This window comes from Sapajus apella, unplaced genomic scaffold (assembly GCF_009761245.1).
Source record: "Sapajus apella isolate SASKATOON/1434 unplaced genomic scaffold, GSC_monkey_1.0 scaffold68, whole genome shotgun sequence".
NCBI lineage: Eukaryota > Metazoa > Chordata > Mammalia > Primates > Cebidae > Sapajus > Sapajus apella.
This window is the reverse complement of record NW_022437008.1, coordinates 5648640-5667849: the sequence shown is the minus strand read 5'-3', so window position 1 is coordinate 5667849 and position 19210 is coordinate 5648640. Positions and strand designations below refer to the sequence as shown.

Here is a 19210-nt window from a genome sequence, read left to right as displayed (position 1 = left end):
CTTCCAGCCTGTTCAAGGGTATGATGAACTCCCTGGCCAAACTGCCCTGCCTCCTTCCCGGCCTGGTTGACCCCAGGTTGGACACCATGGATTGCCATGTCTCCCTCTTTCCCAGCCTGCCCTGCTGCGTAGTGAATGTCGTGCCCAAACTGCCCCGCCTCCCTTCCAGCCTGACTAATGCCATGATGGAGGCCTTGGACTATTCTATCACCCTCCTTCCCCACCTGTGAGGCAGCATGGTGGACCCCCTGGCCAAGCTTCTCTGCCTCCTTCCCAAACTGACTGGCAGCATGGTGGATCCCCTGCCCAAACTTCTCTGCGTCCTTCCCAGCCTGACTGGCAGCATGGTGGATCCCCTGCCCAAACTTCTCTGTCTCCTTCCAGCCCTCATTGAGCCCATGATGGATCCCCTGGCCGAACCTCCCAGCCTCGTTTCCGGCCTGCCCCGCAGCGTGGTGGGCCCCCTGGCCGAACCTCCCAGCCTCGTTTCCGGCCTGCCCCGCAGGGTGGTGGAGCCCCTGGCCGAACCTCCCAGCCTCGTTTCCGGCCTGCCCCGCAGCATGGTGGGCCCCCTGGCCGAACCTCCCAGCCTCACTTCCTGCCAGGTTGGCCCCGTGATGGACCCCGTGGTGTATCAGTTTGTCTGCCTCCTTCCCAACCTGTCCAGCAGCGTTGTTGACACCATGGGCAAACTTCTCTGATTCCTTTCCTGCTTCTCCGATACCATGGTTGATCTCATGAGCTACCTTGTCCATGCCGTGGTTGAGCCCCTGGACGCCTTTGTCCAACTCCTTGCCGGCCTGGCTCCCCATGTTGCTAAGTCCATTGAAAACCTTCTCCACTTCCCTTCCAGCGTGCGTGATTCCATTGTTAATGCCTTCCAGGGCCTTGCCCACCTCTCTCTCTGCATTGCTCAGCCCTCGGTTGATCCCTTCAATGACCTTCTCAATGGGGTCATCGCTGGCCGCCCATCCAGGCAGGGCCCCCAATAGCAGAAGGAGGGAGCAGGAGCTGACCAGACGTGCGAGATGCATATTGCTGGGAAGGTGGGGGAGGATGCAGAGAGGAGCCGTGGAAGCCACACTGCTATTTATCTAATTCTCCCTCTTCTCCACCCCTCATGACTCAATTACCCCTGTGAGGCACTGACTTGGTCCTCAGTCAAGGAGGTGTTTCCCAGAGAGATTTGGAGTTGGGCAATGAAGAGGAGGAGGAAGAGAGGGTGAGTCATGGATAGAGCAGGACTCTGGCATCTTTGCTCCTTGCCCTCCACCCCAGAGATGAGTGTCTGCCCTTCCAGCCACCTCCTCTTTTCATTCCTCACCCACTGTCCAGGCCTCCTCTCTTTCAAACCCACCTTCCAACACTCTCCATCCCTGGGAGGCAGGTGATTCTTCAATACCGCACTCCGCTCAGGCATCTAAGCCTCCATCTCCTCCAGCAATGAGGGGCTAGAATGATGGGAGGCACTGTCGGGAGAGGGGAGAATTCTAGGGGGATTGAGGGAGTCATCAGACCTCGTTCTTCTGGGCCGGCTCCTGCCCCTCACTCATTCCATTCCAGCCACACAGGCCTTCTCCCCGTTCCACAAACACACCAGGCTCATTCCTGCTGCAGGGCCTTTGCACGTCCTCCTCTCTCTGCCTAGAATGCAGAACCCAGGTCTTCACATGGGTGGCTCCTCCTCATCCATACTTGACTTAAATGCCACTTTCTCAAGAAAACCTCCCCTGACCATAACATGGCATTAATTATACTCTGTAGTATCACCCTTTTGTTTTCATAGCAAAAAAAAAAAAAAAAAAATCTGAAATTACCTTTATTTTTTATTGCTTGTCTCACCTAGCAGGAATGTAAATTGGTCATGTTGGTCACTGCTGTGTTCCTAGCAGCTTGAACACTGCCTGGGTTTCAGTATGTATTGCCTGGACAAATGGATGGATTTGAAGAAGCCGAGGGAAGAGACTCCAAGCCCAAGCCTGGGTCTCACAGGGTGCTGGAGGGAAGGGTGCCTGGGTCGCCAGAGTAGCATAGGGTCCCTTGGGGAGTGTCACAGATTTTGGAGGTAGGATCCCATTCCTGTCACAGAACCCAGACCTCCTGCCTCCCAGCCCTTGGGCATGGGCAGGGGGCTGATTGCCATGAGCTGGAACAGGATGCAGTGTCTCCTGAAAAGCCGGTTGAGGCAGCCACAGGGAGGGACTGAAGACCCGGGGCAGCAGGAGCCTGTGAGCCAGAACCTGGGCTGGGGCCAGGCACTCATCCTTCCTTCCCTCCCTCCACGGGGCCTCCTAGGCCCCAACCTGAAGCCCCAAGTGTCCACATATTGGCTTGGGTTAGAGAGGAAACAGCTGAGTCTGGCCTTAGGCATGAAAAGGGGCATTGGAAGGAAGGGCTGGTGGTGGTGGGCAGGCTTGGAGCAGCAGATGGATCTAGGAGCCAGTTCGGAGGGAGGCTAAGACCAGAAGACCGAGAGCCAGGAGGTAGGTACCGTGGGTGCAGGGGTGAAAGATATTTGGGTTTTGGTGCCAAAGGGAGAGACTGAGAGGGGCGGAGGTGGGATTGCTGGTGGGAAGGCCAGGGAGGAAGGAATGTGCAGGGTGTGAGCCACCAGGGGTGGCAGAGCTATGTGTGTGGGTGCCCAGGTGTGGCGAGAATCTGCACGTGTTTTCAGGCTTTGCTCAAACAAGGGCACTGAGGCCCACTCCCCTCAGAGGACCCGGGGTTCCTCCCCAGCTCCTGGACACTTGGCTCCACCCAAAGGCAGGAATCCCAGGACAGATACCCAGGAGCTTCTGCCTTCTCTGGGCTCTGCCTATACAGGGTGACTAATTGTGCCACCTCTAGAAGCTTGAGCTCATCAAATCTGTTTCCTGGTTTCACACTCCAGGGAAAGAGCCAAATTCCTGGGCAAACTTAGGTGTGGTTCTTCTGCCCTGGTCCAGGGCCGAAATGATGGAGTTTCCCTTGCCAGGAGGTAGCTGGGCAGAGAAGAGTGGGTGATGAGCATCAGAATCCGAACCCACCTGGGGACCAAAAGATGGGGTTTCTCCCACTTTGAACTGTGTTCCATCTTCTCTACCCCTCTCCAGCCATGTGTCTCTCTATTCCCATGTGCCATGATTCAATTCAGGACTTTGGCAACTGTCTCCATAACTGAGAATGGCCTGGAATTGTCTTTTTTTTTTTTTTTTTTTTTCTTTATAGAGTTTCACTTTGTTGCGACTGGAGTGAGACTCCAGGCTGGAGTGCAGTGGCACAATCTTGACTCACCACAACCTCTGCCTCCCAGGTTCAAGCAATTCTTGTGCCTCAGCCTCCTGAGTAGCTAGGATTACAGGCGCATGCCACCATGCCTGGCCATTTTTGTATTTTTAGTAGAAATGGGGTTTTACCATCCATGTCGGCCAGGCTGATCTCGAACTCCTGATCTCAAGACATCCACTTGCCTCAGCCTCCCAAAGTGCTGGGATTACAGGCATATAAGCTGACACGCCCAGCCAAAATCAGCCCCTTTTAAATCCTGGTTTTGTTGATACTGTATTTTTTCCCCTCTTTGCTTGTACACCAAAATGTAGCTCCTTTGTTGAATTAATCGTCTGTGTTTTGGTCTGGGTTAATTAAAACCTCCTCACCTATACACCTAGTTTACTTTCAGTTCTTCTCCCAGGCCATGGAAGCAAGAGAGCCTCACCCTGCCCCACTCCCATGCCAGGTTCTTGGCAAATGAATTTCCCATGGATGCTGGCGGAAGGAAGAGGTTATATCATTCTGCCCTTTTTGCATCCACCCCTCTCTGGGATGGTGACTCCTTCCTGGCGCAAACCCCCACTCCCCCAAACCTTGGTCACAGCTGCGTGTCAACCTGCTGTGCAGGTGAGGGTATGTGCCTGTGAGTCACCAAGGTGCAAGCAAACCCCTACCCCAGGGCTGCAGGGGAGGGAGCTGTTTGTCTGCTTGTTCTTCCCCAGATGTTTATTGAAAACGCGCTTTGTGTTGTTCTAAGTGCTGGAGGCACAGTCGTGAACAGACAGACAAGAACACAAGCCCTGTAGGGGCTTACAGCCCAAGGGGGTGACGTCAGACAAATAAACCGATCAATAGATCACAACAAACTACATGAAAAGCTACAAGGAAAAGAATGGGTGCTGCCAGAAGTTATGACGTGGAGGGTACGATAAGGTTGGTATCAGGGCCAGGCGAGGTGGCTCATGCCTGTAATCCCAGCATTTTGGGAGGCCGAGGCAGGTGGATCGCCTGAGGTCAGGAGTTCAAGACCAGCCTGGCCAATATGGTGAAGCTCCCAACTCTACTAAAAAAAAAAAAAAAAAATTAGCTGTAGTGGTAGGCGCCTGTAGTCCCAACAACTCGGGAGGCAGAGCTTGCAGTGATCTGAGATCACGCTACTGCACTCCAGCCGGGCAACAAGAGCGAAACTCTGTCTCAAAAAAAAAAGAAAAAAATATATATTGGCCTTCAGAAGAAACCTGAGGAATTGACATTTATTCATTCAGTATAGTTTACTGGACAAACACCTTTTTCTATTTTTCAGACAAGGTCTTACTCTGTCGCCCAGGCTGGAGTGCAGTGATTCAATCATAGCTCACTGCAGCCTTGACCTCCCAGGCTCAAGTGATCCTCCCATCCCAGCCTCCCTAGGACAAAAGGTATGCACCACCACACCCAGCTACTTTTTTTATTTTTTGTAGATATGGGGTTTTGCCACAGTGCCCATGTTGGTCTGAAACTTTTGAGCTCAAGTGATCCTCCCACCTTGGCCTCCCAAAGAGTTGGGATTACAGGCATGAGCCACTGCGCCCAGCCACAAATGATAATTTTTAAAAGTGGGATTCCATTCTAGAGGCAGTGCATGGCCATAGAACGGTGGTGCACAGCGTGCTGACATCCCACACCCCTACAGGGATGGGATGCGGTGGTCTGTGGCCTCTGGCTTGGGCACTGCCTCCTTGGTGATGTCACTGGGTATTGTGACATTACTGAGCACTGTGACATCACGTCAAGAGGCCCAGGACCCACCAACCCCGCCACCCCGCACTCACCTCAGTAACCTCACGGAGGGTCCCAGGGCAGCCAGGCCATGATAAGTTTATAAGAGGCCATGTCGAAACGCGACATCGTCCTCACCAATGTCACCGTTGTCCAGTTGCTGCGACAGCCATGCCCAGGTGAGGGAGGCAGCAGGGACATGGGGAGCTGGTGGAAAGCGTGGTGGGGAGCATCTGCACCCTCGAACCAGTGCCGCATCCCAACTGCCCTTCCTGGCATGTGCACCATCCAAGGGCCGGGAGGTCGTCCACCCTCCCTTCCTCCACACCCGCCGGGGTGTACTGGCAGAGTAGGGTCTACCGCGATGGCGTGGAGACCAGACCTCCACCCCCAGGGCTGGGTGGGCTTCGCACCGCTATCACCCCGTGGAAAGGGCAGAAGCGGGTGTGCATCAGAGGTTGCAGCCTGAGGGTGTCGGGAAGCAGGCAGGCTTAGGAGTGGCTTATGGAGAACTGGGTGTGGGTGGGCTGGGCTTCCACGTAAAAGTAATGTTCAAGGCGTTTCGCGTGAGGTGGGTTTTGCCCTCCCTGTGATGCACAAAGCAAGGACACTTGCAGGCTGCCAGGAACTGCTGACCACTTCGCAGGCCAGAGCTCAGGGAAGCCTCACCATCACCTGAGAAGGCCAGTGTGTGCCTGCAGTTTACAGAGCGGCCAACAGAGGTTAAGAGAGGGCAAACCACTTCCTTAGTTTCTCAACAATGGTGGTGCACGCACACTTATTCACTCACTCACTCTAGTCGGAGGAACCAGGTCTTCTGGGTGGGCTGCCCCCACTCCCATGCTGTTCCCTCACTTCCCACAGGCGGGGCCGCAGGAGTAGGTAGGGCTGGTGTGGGGCAGGGCTTGGGTCCAGGAGACCCTGAAAGACAAAGAAGCAGATGGGCTTAACAGCCACGGGACTTGAGCGCCTGCCCTGCGCATCACTGCTCCGTGGCCTTGGGCTTCATTTCCCCTCTGTAAAGAGGGTTTATAGCGCATGCCTCTCAGGATTCAGTGGGAGGACGCAGTGAGGAGCTCCACGAAGCACCCAGCTGCCCCCCCAGGCTTTTCTCCAACCCAGGAACCCCACCCCTACAGTGGAGGGGAAGAGAGTGCAAGGCTGGGGGCACTGAGAGAGGAGGACCATCTCAGTTTTCTTCCAAAAGGTCACCCATTGGGCTTAGATTCCCACTTTTAACCAGGGGGGCAAATCCCCTTCCCCCAATAGCAGAAACAACCCCAGGGATGCAAACACCCCCAGGTTCACCAATAAACACTAACAACTTCATGAACCTGGACAGCCACTAGAAACACCCATCGTCCAGCCTCAAGGTCTGTGGCACCAGCAAGAGGTCAGAGAGACAGGCCAGCTGGCCCCCAGCTCCCAGACCCACCACCTCCCAGGTGCCTTTGATTTGGTGCTAAAACTTGGACTCCCACTGTCCCGCTCCAGCCCCTTTCTACTCCCTGCTGTCTCCCTATCCTCATTTTAATAGAGGAGGATAAGACTTCCCTCTTCTATTGAAATCAGCTCCTATGTGTGTGCCTTGAGATCTCACTGAGCCCTCATAGCAGCCCCTAGATGGAGGATCAGCCCCGAGAGGTTCATAACTTGCCCAAGTCCACATGGCAGCAGGTGTCTGTGGACTGAGCCAGGCTTGAGTTTCCAGCTTGAAACTCTCTGCCACCAGGTCCCCGGAGTCTCCACTTCTCCCCTCTTCTCAAGCCCGCCTCTGTAGCTCAGGTGGAAGCGCACCTCCAGGCGCAGTGTTTTTAAGTGCAGTCTGGGAGTGGAAGTGGGTGGAGAGGCGGGAGCCAATATGTGCTTCCATGGGCTTCACAGAGTATGATACACAGTACTTTCTAAGCTTCCCTGGGGATGAGAAATGCCTGGAGTGCTTATTAAAAACAGGATTCCTGGGCCTCTGTACAGACCTACTGAGTCCAATTTTTCTAAGAAGAGGCCTCCTCAGGTGATTCTTTTTTTTCTCATGAGACAGAGTCCTGCTGTCACCCAGGCTGGAGTGCAGTGGTGGGATCTCAGCTCACTGCAACTTCTGCCTCCCAGGTTCAAGAGATTCTCTTGCCTCAGCCCCCTGAGGAGCTGGGATTACAGTGTTTTTTAGTAGAGAACTCGGTTTCTCCGTGTTGGCCAGGCTGGTCTTGAACTCTGACCTCAAGTGATCCTCCCGCCTTGGCCTCCCAAAGTGCTGAGATTACAGGCATGAGCCACCACATCTGGCCACCCAGGTGATTCCTATCAGAACAGTTTGGGGACCACTAGGCTAAATCAGTTATCAGACAAGTTTGGGGAACAATCTCCAAAATACTAATGTGTGTCAAATGTTTCCTGGGCTCGGTCGTAAGCACTCCAAGTATTACCTAATTTAATTCTCACAACGACCCCCTAAGAAAAGTACTTTTATTTCTCCTTACAGAGGAGGAAACTGAGGCACAGACAATGTCACCGCAAGCAATCTGTGTTGAAAGTACATATCCATTTAATTAGAATCTCCGGGGAAGGGCCCTTGGCAGTGATATTTTAAACAAGTTTATCCTGTAGAGAAAGTGGGTTTGGGAAACACGGGGCTAAACGTTTGGTCACTAGAGGCCCGGGGCCAGGAGCCAGTAACAGATTCTGGGCAGCAAAGACAGTTCATCTCTTTCACTTTGGTGGTCAAGCAACCCATTCCCCCCCTTCCCCTGCACAGTCACCAGAGCACCGCCCCCACCTGAGCCCAAGGCTGAAGTAGAGCCCCCGCCACAACCAGAGCCCACACCAGTCAAGGAGGAAATAAAGCCACCGCCGCCGCCGCCACCGCCTCCTCGCCCTGCTACTCCTCCTCCTCAGATTGTGGCCCGGGAACTGACTGTGGGCATCAATGGGTGAGTCTACTGCAGCCCCCGATCAGTCTGAAGACTTAGAGCCCAGCCCCTCCTCTGGCTGCTAACTGGGGGCACCTCCACATTTCCCCCATCAATGCTTTCATTCCAACAACCCTGGAGAAATAGCCCAGAGTAAGTCAGATGGGGCCCCACCCTCAGCCCCCATTCTGGCGGGGAAGACAGTAATCAAAGAAATGAGATTGTGCAGTGGTGTTTGAACAGTGTAGAAGCCAGTGGAAGGGTAAGGCGGGAGACGGCAGTCTTCACCAGTGGTCAGGGAAGGCCTCGGGGAGAAGGTGACATTGGAATAGGGCCAGAGTGAACAGAGGCAGCCAGGTCCCAGGGCATCTTGCTGGGGAAGGAGTCTTCCAGGCAGCGAAACAAGCAGTGACTCTGGGACGAGGTGAGTTCAGTGTGTTCAGGGACAGCTAGGATGTCAGAGTTGCTGGTGTCCACCAAGTAAGGGGGAAAAGGAGGGAGGCCGGTGGGAAACCCAGGAGATGCTGCTATACCACAGTAAGGACTGTGGATCTTGTTTTACTGATAGACAGTTGTGGATATTTTCATGCCAAGAGACGTCATCTGTCTTGAAGTTTTAAAAGATACATCCAGGCTCACACCTGTAAACCCAGCACTTTGGGAGGCTGAGGCAGGAAAATCCTTTGAGACCAGGAATTTGAGACCAGCGTGGGCAACATAGCAAGATCCTGTCTCTACAAAACAAACAAACAAAAAAAACCTGTTTTTTTAATGAAAAAAACTCAGCTACAAGGTTAAAAATAGGGGTTAGGAATCAGGCGCAGCAGTGGCTCACGCCTGTAATCCCAACACTTTGGGAGGCTGATGCAGGTTTATCAACGTGGGGTCAGGAGTTTGAGACCAGCCTGGCCAACATGGCAAAACCCCATCTCTATTAAAAATACAAAAATTATCGAGGTGTGGTTGTACGCATCTGTAGTCCCAGCTACTTGAGAGGCTGAGGTAGGGGAATCACTTGAACCCAGGAGGGAGAGGTCACAATGAGCCGAGATAGCGCCACTGCACTCCAGCCTGAGCAAAAGAGCTAGATTCCGTCTCAAAAAAAAAAAAAGGAATGGGGTTAGAGAATGGATCAGGAGAGGGAGCTGCAAAAGCAGTAAAGGGGCTGGTGAGGTCATCTTGGCAAGAGATGACTGTGGCCTGCACAGAGGTGGATGCCTTCTTCCCCTGGATTAAGGTTTCCCACTAGTCTCCTTGAGGGAGCCTCCTCTCCATTACCCCTTCTCTCCCACCCCTTCCTCTGTCTGTCCCTGGCCAGATTTGGACGCATTGGTCGCCTGGTGCTGCGTGCCTGCATGGAGAAGGGTGTTAAGGTTGTGGCTGTGAACGATCCATTCATTGACCCTGAATACATGGTCAGTAGCAGACAGAGGGCAGGAACAGCAGGGTGGGACTGGGGTGGGAAGGGGGTTCAAGGGAGCTGTATGGAGGGTTCTCAGCTGCAATGTGAGACCTTCACCAAAGGGGGGACTCTCTAGGGATGCTCACCCTGCCACCCCAAGACTAGGAGCCGTTTCATCCCCCACAGGTGTACATGTTTAAGTATGACTCCACCCACGGCCGATACAAGGGGAGTGTGGAATTCAGGAATGGACAGCTGGTCGTGGACAACCGTGAGATCTCTGTCTACCAGTGGTAAGGAGAGATCTGTCTGATGCACAGCCCTGACATACTGAGGCAGGGGATGTGGAGGTGGCTAAAATGCGATTCCAGCCTCTCACCTGTAGTGAAACCACCCCCAAAATTGCATGTGCATGCCTCTAGGTACTGATTAGAAGAGGGGAGTCTCAGGTCCTTCACCCCCAAAATGGTTAAGAAGCACTAATCCAAAAAGATGCCTCACTGTACTCAAGAACGCTTTTTCTTTTTATTTATTTATTTATTTTACAGACAGGGTATCACTGTCTTGCCCAGGCTGGAGTGCAGTGGTGTGATCATAGCTCACTGCAGCCTTGACCTCCTGGGCTCCAGTGATCCTCCCACCTCAGCCTCCCAAGTAGTTGGAACAAGCTACCAGACCTGGCTAATTTTTTATAGAGGCCATTTTGCCCAGGCTGATCTCAAACTCCTGGCCCCAAGCAGTCCTCCCACCTTGGCCTCCCAGAGTGTTGGAATTACAGGCATGAGCCATCACACCCTGCCTAGAATGCTTTTGCTTTAACGATCATTCGCACGTTTTCTCGTAGGCATTTCAACATGTCCAGAACTCAACTCATGCTTCCCCTTCAACTCCACACTTACTCAGCACCCATTGGCCACTGCTGGTCAACTGTAGCTGAATTCCTCCAAAGGGAAGAAGGTATAATGAGGCTTGTGCAAGCACCCATTCCCATCACAGCCTGAACGAGTGTTTCGAGTTTATTTAGAATGCCCTGGGCCGAGAGAAGGGCTGCATTCAGTTAGTTGTGGGGGGCTTAAAATTTTATTTTTGTCTGACATTCACCTTTCTTTTTTTTTTTTTTTTTTTTTTTTGAGACGGAGTTTCACTCATGTTACCCAGGCTGGAGTGCAATGGCGCGATCTCGGCTCACCACAACCTCCGCCTCCTGGGTTCAGGCAATTCTCCTGCCTCAGCCTCCGGAGTAGCTGGGATTACAGGCACGCACCACCATGCCGAGCTAATTTTTTGTATTTTTAGTAGAGACGGGGTTTCACCATGTTGACCAGGATGGTCTCAATCTTTGACCTCATGATCCACCCGCCTCGGCCTCCCAAAGTGCTGGGATTACAGGCTTGAGCCACCGCGCACGGCGACATTCACCTTTCTAACGTAAACTGTTAGCCACTCCTGGCTCTGTGGCTGCCTGGGGCTTTTACACACGCATGCCCACAGGTGCCCACACGCACCCACACATGCACATACACGCAGGCACACTAGAGAACCCTGTCCAGGCCCAGGCAGGGGTCCCCAGCACCCCTCCCTACAGATCTAATGTCAGCCCTTCTCTTTGTATTTACTGGGGGTAGGGTGAGTGATAAAGGGGCAGGGATGGGTGCAGGAAGTTTATGGGTGGGGACGCAGAGACTGGAGAGTCGGTGAAAATGGAAGAAAGCTGCTTAACACCAAAAACAACTCCAGCACTGTAGTCATCACGCAGACTTCAACCTGGCCACCCCCATTCCTGCCACTTGAAGCTATCCCCCTTCCCCACCCAGCTGCCCCCTCCGTCCCCGCCCCCACTCAGGTGCTGCCTTCTCTGGTCACTTGTGCAATGGGGTCCCTCTCCCCAGTCCTCTCTCCATCCCTGCATTGTTGGGCTGCACAAGCCAGGCGGTGTGCCTGCACTCCACCCCACTCCGCCCCATGCCTCCGCTGCTAGCTGTGTGACCTTGGGCAAGGGACCAAACTTGCCTGAGCCTCAGTTCCGTCCTGTAGCTGATGGGGATGATGAGCAAACCCACCACAGCAGTAGCTGCAGGCACAAATGGAGTGAACACGTGTTTGTGGACACTGAAAGGGGCACTTCCCACAAGGCCACAGCTTTGCAAGGAGGGCTGTGTCAACTGGTGCCACCCTTTGCTCTGGCATTAGCAGGTACAGGCCCTGGTAGACATTCAGAACTTCCTTTGAATGAATGAATGGAATCCTAACAGCCCAGTGGGCAGGAGGCTGGGGCCCATGACAGCCTGGGGGAGGGCCTGGGGTCTTCTGGGACATACTGTTTGCCTCTGGCCAACTCAGCAATTGCTGCAGAGGAATCTGAAGTGTCCCTAATTTGGAAGGCAGGAAATAGGAGGTATCTGAGAAGAGCTAGTTGGGCTAGATGATGGAAAGTGGTCTGACAGGAAGAGGATAACCATGTGCTATGGCCTTGCGGGACAGCCCATTCATTCATTCTGGCAGTGGAGCCAAGAGTGCAGACCCAAGGTGAGGCCAGCCTGCCTGCACTCCAGCAGGCCCTGCCTCACTCCCCTCCCCTCTGCCCTGACAGGGGTAGCACTTCCTCCTTGGGTTGTGAAGGTTACATAAGTTTAATACATGTAAGGCACTTAGAATATGGGCACAGGGCAAATGTTCAGTAAACATGTATAAAATGGCTAAAAAAAAAAATGAGGTCAGGTACAGTGGCTCATGCCTATAATCCCAGCACTTTGAGAGGCTGAGGTGGGAGGAAGTCAGGAGTTTGAGACCAGCCTGGCCAACATGGCGAAACCCCGTCTCCACTAAAAATAAAAAAAAAAACTAGCTGGGCATTAGTGGCGCACGCCTATAATCCCAGCTACTCAGGAGGCTGAGGCAGGAGAATCGCTTGAACCCAGGAGGTGGAGGTTGCAGGGAGTCAAAATCGTGCCACTGTACACCAGCCTGGGTGACAGAGTGATGCTCTGCCTGAAAAAAAACAAAAAACCTGAAGCCAGGCGCAGTGGCTCACACCTATAATCCCAACACTTGTGGAAAGCCAAGCATCACTTGAGCCCAGGAGTTCTAAAGCACCCTGGGCAACAAAAGTGAGACCTCATCTCTACAAAAAAATGAAAAATTAGCTGGGCATGTTGGTGTGAGCCTGTAGTCCCAGCTACTTGGGAGGCCAAGGCAGGAGGATGGCTTGAGCCAGGAAGATCAAGGCTACAGTGAGCTGTGTGACTGCACCACCACTCCAGCCTGGGCGAGAGGAAGACCCTGTCTCAAAACCAACCACAAACACTGACTGAACCCCCCCCCCATTGAGGGAAGCAGGATCAATGGCAATGGAAACAGACCAACACTGACCGAGAATCACAGAAGCAAAGCACCTGGTTACTCATGATAAACCCGGGAAGGAAGAGAGCGGAATGCAGTTTATTCACTTAATGCTTGTTGCTAAAGCCAAGTAGAAAACAGCAATACTAGATGTTCAGTATGTTTCAAATACAAACGTGTGTCAAAATGCCAAGTAAAAATGTAAACGTAGAAAACAGGAAACCCCAAACCTCCCTTAATTTTCTAATGTAAACCAGGAGCCACTGCTGGCCCAAGGCTGCCTCAGGCTTCAGGCTTCCTCCAGGAGCTTTTGCTTTAATGCAGTGTCTGTCTTCAGAGACTCTCCTGGCCTTTGGCAGCCGGCTTCCTATTGCAGGAGCTGAGGGTCCAGGAGGGTTCATGACGAGGTTGTCAGCACTGGGGACCAGAAAGCAACTGGGCAGGCCTCATGGTCACAGAGTCCATGTCCCGGGCAGTGTATGAAGAAAGGGTCTGAGCTGGCTGGCACCAGTTAGGGTTGGTGCCTCTGAGGAAGTTGAGGGCTGAGTTGGGGAGGTCACTGCCAGTACCCAGGCATAGCAGGGGTGGTGCAATCAACAAAAGGAAAGTGGTCTGAAGCAGGGCAGTGGTGAAAAGCAAGGCCAGCAGGGTGCAGTCCATCTGGGGCAGGTAGGTGTGTGGGGTGGGGGACGCAAGTGGTTGCAGGCGGGGCAGCACCTGCAGAAGGCGCATGCTCAGCCTTTCAAATGGTGAAGGCCGTGGACTCTGAGGGTGGGACCCACGCAGGGGAGACTGACTCAGCCCTGCCACTACCCCGCAGCAAGGAGCCCAAACAGATCCCCTGGAGGGCTGTTGGGAGCCCCTACGTGGTGGAGTCCACAGGCGTGTACCTCTCCATAGAAGCAGCTTCGGTAAGCAGGGGAGGCGTGCCCAGGGCCGGCTAGGGGGACAATGGCGCCAGAAGCACCTGACACCTGCGCCTCCTCCCCAGGACCACATCTCGGCAGGTGCTCAACGTGTGGTCATCTCTGCGCCCTCGCCGGATGCACCAACGTTCGTCATGGGTGTGAACGAAAATGACTATAACCCTGGCTCCATGAACATTGTCAGGTAAGGAGGGCAGCGACATCCTGCAGTGTGTGGGTGGCGCCCGAGGACACACCAGGCTGTGGAAGAGAGGGTAGACTCGTCCTCCCCACCCTCAGCCCTACTGGATTCCTAATCAGTTGGCTTCTGCTTCTCCTTCCCAAAACTATCTGCTAAAAATGCGTGACTTCAGGAGGACAAGCTTGGGGAGCCGCCCCTGCCTCCTTCAGTCTGACAGCATCCCCACCAATCTCTCTCACCCTCATCCTGGCGTTTCACAAGAGGGGTAAGGGTGGAGGGTGGCTCTGCGTCTTACCTCAAAGTGCCCATGCACACCTCGGCTATTTCAGCAACGCATCCTGCACCACCAACTGCCTGGCCCCCCTCGCCAAGGTCATCCACGAGCAATTTGGGATCGTCGAAGGGTTGATGGTAAGTTGAGGGGCTGGGGCAGGAAGGATGGCAGGGAAACCCAACCTCTTCTTCCAGAGCCCTGCTTAGTGTATGGAGTTAAGAGGGTGAGGCTGGTTTCAGGAGGAGAGGCCCACCAGTGCAGAAGTCAACCCTCAGGCAAGGCTGGACCCTGGCCTGCACACACCCCTCCCATGGTCTGTGGTGGTGGCCCCACCAGCCTCCACACCAAGGCCACCACGCTAGTCCTGGAAAAAAGAGGCATGGGAGCTTAGGAGCATGAAGGCCTCATCATGGTCCTCTTCTTCCCCAAGACCACAGTCCATTCCTACACAGCCACCCAGAAGACGGTGGACGGGCCATCAAGGAAGGCCTGGCGAGATGGGCGGGGTGCCCACCAGAACATCATCCCAGCCTCCACTGGGGCTGCCAAAGCCGTGACCAAAGTCATCCCAGCACTCAAAGGGTATGAGGACCAGAAGCTGCAACCAGGGTGGGGGCACACCCTGGGACCACTGGACTGGCCCTCAGTCCTTAAGGGGAAAGCAGGGGCCTGGCCCAGTCTCAGGGCAAGGGGAAATGGAGGGTGGTGTCCCTAAGTTCTGACTCCTGCCCTTCATGGGGGATTCTCCAGGAAGCTGACGGGGATGGCGTTCCGGGTACCAACCCCGGATGTGTCTGTCGTGGACCTGACCTGCCGCCTTGCCCGGCCAGCCCCCTACTCAGCCATCAAGGAGGCTGTAAAAGCAGCAGCCAAGGGGCCCATGGCTGGCATCCTTGGCTACACCGAGGATGAGGTAGGTGCTGAGCGGGGTGAGACCCTGAGAAGAACCCTCTGGGCAGGGGACACGATTTCCACTTGCCAGGAAGCTGCTCTCAATGTGCCAAGGCAGAAGCTGCAGGGTGGGAAGGGAGACCTCCCTGCCCCAGGGCCTTTGTACTTACTGTTCCTTGCGTCTGGAATGTTTGCCCCCCGAACGATCACACAGTCTGTCCTCACTTCCTCCCAGTCTCTACTTCAGTCTCCCTCTTCAGCAAGGCACCCCTCAAAAGATGTTCTTTTTGTGGGCCTATTCCTCACCAGAAATTTCATTTTATAGTCACTGTTGGCCCCAATGGCGTGTGCGATCCAAGAAAACAGGGATTTGAGGGCTGTTTTTTCACTTTTGTGGCTCCAGCATGGGATACAGCAGGTGACTAATATATGCTTAGTGAACAGAAGACAACAGCTGCCATTTTTTTCAATACTCACATGAGGCCAGGCCATGACCAGGCGCCTTCTCTGTGAGAAATGGATGTCGTGGTCATGGTGGACCCCTGCACGTCCACCTTGGTGCTGTCTCCCTGCATTCACTCCTGCAGGTCCACTTTCCCACAGTCACCAGGATGGTTCGTTTTAATGGAATCACATTATAAACGTTTTCAGGAGTGAAAACACTCCTGTGGCTTTTCATGACACTAGGGCTAAAACCCTCAGGTCCTCCGTTCCTGCAGTTCCTTCCACCTGAGACACTTGTGCTGAGGGCTGGAGCCAGCTAGATCTTCCTAGTCATCCAGACCCCGCTCATGGCCACCTCTCAGAGAGCCCCTCCACGCTGGCCCATTCCAAATGCCTGCATTATGCCTAGGAAAGGAATGTATGGGTACAGCATGAGGGTGTTTGTGACCTGTGCCGGCTGGCCAGAGCCCGACAGACAGCACCCATCTGCCTTCGTCATACCCTGTCCTAGAGACTGGACACGGCAGGGCTACATCACATATTGTAGATGAACGCATGGATGCACGATGTGCCTAGGAGTCGGGGCCTGAGCTTCTGGAGGTCCTTGCTCTGCCGCCCACACTTATCTTTGAAATTCGGACGCTCAGGTCGTCTCTACGGACTTCCTCGGTGATACCCGCTCGTCCATCTTCGATGCTAAGGCCGGCATTGCGCTCAATGACAATTTCGTGAAGCTCATTTCATGGTAAGGGGGAAAGGGCTGGAGACTCCGGAGGTAGGAGGAGAACTAAGGGGTGGTCGGAAGGGACCCCCTTGAACCTCCCGATCCCTCCTCCACAGGTACGACAACGAATATGGCTACAGTCACCGGGTGGTCGACCTCCTCCGCCACATGTTTAGCCGAGACAAGTGAAGCGGGAAGGTCCTTTCTTTCCCTCCCAGGGGCCAGGGCCGGAACCTGTGCCTCCCGTTCCAGGATCTGGCTCTCTGGCTCTCCGGGGGAGGAAGGGCACCCGGGGTGGGCGCCCCACGCCGCTGAGGCCATGGTGAAATAAAGAACAGTGCTCACAGTTGCGTCCCACATCTCTGCCGCCAGTCACGGCGGGTTCTGATTCGGGTTTAAGGCCCGCCCCACACTTATTCGATCGCCTGCGCCCACGGGTGAGGGGTCGCGCTCGACTCCAAGCCGGGTTCCACTTCGGGAGACTGGGACGGCGGTGGCAGCAGGGGAAACCCCGCATGGCCGAAAGTCGCTCCCCACAGCGCTGGGCCAGAAGCCCTTTGAACCAGGGCCGGCCACGGGCGCTCTGACGTCACTGGGCGCGACGTCCCGCGCCGGGACTACGGCTCCCAGAAGGCCGCGCGCGGGTCGCGGCCAGTCAGGTGGGCTCCAGGCCCTGGCCGCGGCGGAAGCAACGGCGGAGCCGGAGACCCGCTCCGGGAGACGCCGCCTCGCTATCCCCGCGCGGGCGGGACCGGGCGGCTGGCGTCATGACCCTGTTTCACTTCGGGAACTGCTTCGCTCTCGCCTACTTCCCTTACTTCATCACCTACAAGTGCAGCGGCCTGTGAGTGCGGGAAGGGCGCGGGGCGGAGAGGGTGCGGGGCCCGGGCCGACCCTCACCGCCCGCTTCTCCAGGTCAGAGTACAACGCCTTCTGGAAATGCGTCCAGGCTGGAGTCACCTACCTCTTTGTGCAGCTCTGCAAGGTGAGGACCGTCGAGACCCCGCGTGTCTGGCCACTAGGCTCTGCAGACCTAGGGACCCGCCCCCGTTGCGTATCCCCGATGGTGGGACCGCCCTCGGGACTCCGCAATGGGATGGTGTCGGGATACCTAGAGAGGATGGACTTTAAAGAGGGCACGACCTGAAAAGAAGCCTAGAAGCAACTTTTGCGTAGCACTTAGTAAAATTAAGAAAACCTCAGTAGTGTGCTTGGCTAAGAGGTTTTTTTGATGCAGTTAAGAGTGTTCGCTGATTCCCCACGTGCTGCTAGCACTGCCCAAGGAGCAGCACGTTCAGACCTGACTCAGATGCCCTGTGATCATCGAGAACTTAAACTTCCAACCCCCTCAAGGACCCGGGGACCTATCCTCTATCTCTCCCATGCCTGTAATCTTGCCATCATCTGGTGGTTCCTCTTCCAGATGGGCTCCCGGAACCTGTCCTGCCCTCCTTATACAAACGAACTTCCCACAAAACCCTTGTGGCTGATTGTGATCCCCTCACCTTGAAGTGACCTCTTTCTGCTTTCTGTTCTCAGATGCTGTTCTTGGCCACCTTCTTTCCCACCTGGGAAGGCGGCATCTATGACTTCATTGGGGTGAGAGGGGCCGGGGAAGGGGAGGGAGTGCAGGAGTGGGGCTCCCTGTCCCCTTTGCTTACTTAAGCTTCAACCTGACCCTCAGGAGTTCATGAAGGCCAGCGTGGATGTGGCCGACCTGATAGGCCTAAACCTTGTCATGTCCCGGAATGCCGGCAAGGGGGAGTACAAGATCATGGTTGCTGCCCTAGGCTGGGCCACCGCCGAGCTTATTATGTCCCGGTGCGTGCAGCAGCCTGGAGTCCAGACCCCTGAGAAGGGACACCTGGGTTCCATGGGGGTGCTGGATGGCGGGGGCTCAGAGCCTGGTGCTGAGGGTGTCTGGGTACTAGAGAATCCTATCCTTTGCCTTCCTCAGCTGCATTCCCTTATGGGTCGGAGCCCGGGGCATTGAGTTTGACTGGAAGTACATCCAGATGAGCATAGACTCCAACATCAGTCTGGTACGCGGACCTGCTCTCACCTACACACGTTTCTGCTGGTGGCCATAGTCCTCCCCGAGGCCTGGCCCCGACTTTCTACCTCCCTCTAGGTCCATTACATCGTCGCGTCTGCCCAGGTCTGGATGATAACACGCTATGATCTGTACCACACCTTCCGGCCGGCTGTCCTCCTGCTGATGTTCCTTAGTGTCTACAAGGCCTTTGTTATGGAGTGAGCTGGGTGGGGTTTGTGGCTGGGTCCAGAGGGGGATGGGTTATCTATTCTATTCTCCCTCCCTCATTGTGACATTTTCCCGCAGGACCTTTGTCCACCTCTGCTCGCTGGGCAGCTGGACAGCCCTGCTGGCCCGGGCAGTGGTAACGGGGCTGCTGGCCCTCAGCACCTTGGCCCTCTATGTCGCCGTTGTCAACGTGCACTCCTAGGCTTGGTGTCTCAGACATTAGCATACCTTTTCCCTGCCTTGCTCCAGGTTTTAGTGAAGTAAACAGTATTTGGAAAGCTGCTGCTGCCGCCATTTCTCTCTGTTGGGAACTGTCTCCCAATACCATGCCCACCTGGGTCCCAGAGGCCCTGGTTCTGGCTCAGGAGGGAGGTAGACAAGCTGGAAGCTAGCCAGTCACTGACTTGTGTCATGTCGTGGAGCAGTTCCACAGGCTCCTTGTTTTCTGGGGGTAGACAGAAGGTTAGGATGATCTCTGAGCAGTGGCAGAGGCCAGGGCCCTCAGGGAACAGGTGATAACGGGGAGCTAGACTCCAGAGAGGGCCCTTGGGGGGCTCTTCCTCTCCTTATAGCCTCAACCTGGGCCTCCCCACATGTGCCCTTCCTGGGCTGGTTACTTCTGAGGCACCTGGCCCCAGTGTCCCCTTCCAATCTGTCCTGTGTATGGCAGCCAGGGGATCTATCTGAAATCTAACCTTGTCATCCTCCCACTTGTGGCCCCTTGTTACACAATGGACGGTTTAGTTGCTTGGCCTTTGGATTTACCCAGCCAGCAAAACCAGCTTTTCTGAAACTGCTTCCTGGAATGATTTGCCCAGCCAGATTCTTCACATTGTTCAAGCCATGGGGTCAG

At 54.8% G+C, this 19210-nt stretch overlaps 3 protein-coding genes across 12 annotated transcripts in view; 2 read left to right on the top strand and 1 right to left on the bottom strand.

Annotated features, from left to right (window-relative positions):
- SBSN (suprabasin) overlaps positions 1-1094 on the bottom strand; it is a 4552-nt gene extending 3458 nt beyond the window's left edge. Inside the window, exons 1-2 of one of the 9 annotated variants that reach the window (XM_032248999.1) lie at positions 747-1093; positions 47-170 (exon numbers count right to left, since the gene is read on the bottom strand). In XM_032248999.1, the coding sequence (XP_032104890.1) occupies positions 47-170; positions 747-1034 (412 nt within the window). In that variant the 5' untranslated portion in view covers positions 1035-1093. Of the gene's footprint in view, positions 1-8; positions 171-659 lie in introns of all 9 variants that reach the window. The other 8 variants (XM_032248998.1, XM_032248997.1, XM_032249002.1 and 5 more) reach the window with 8 other exon arrangements.
- Positions 1095-4899: 3805 nt separating this feature from the next.
- Positions 4900-16438, top strand: GAPDHS (glyceraldehyde-3-phosphate dehydrogenase, spermatogenic). The gene is made up of 11 exons (XM_032249009.1): positions 4900-5186; positions 7760-7934; positions 9232-9328; positions 9502-9608; positions 13475-13565; positions 13646-13764; positions 14091-14172; positions 14466-14617; positions 14786-14948; positions 16018-16115; positions 16211-16438. Exons 1-11 carry the CDS (start codon positions 5120-5122, stop codon positions 16281-16283), a joined length of 1224 nt encoding a protein of 407 aa, XP_032104900.1. The 5' UTR covers positions 4900-5119; the 3' UTR covers positions 16284-16438.
- TMEM147 (transmembrane protein 147) lies at positions 15866-18639 on the top strand. Of its 2 annotated transcripts, XM_032249007.1 has the most exons (7): positions 15866-16938; positions 17010-17079; positions 17634-17693; positions 17779-17915; positions 18052-18136; positions 18226-18347; positions 18436-18639. In XM_032249007.1, the coding sequence occupies exons 1-7, from the start codon at positions 16862-16864 to the stop codon at positions 18557-18559; spliced, it is 675 nt and encodes a 224-aa protein (XP_032104898.1). In that variant the 5' UTR covers positions 15866-16861; the 3' UTR covers positions 18560-18639. The 2 variants fall into 2 exon arrangements, with proteins under 2 accessions (XP_032104898.1, XP_032104899.1); XM_032249008.1 differs by lacking the exon at positions 17010-17079 and having other exon boundaries at positions 16858-16938.
- Positions 18640-19210: the final 571 nt, after the last annotated feature.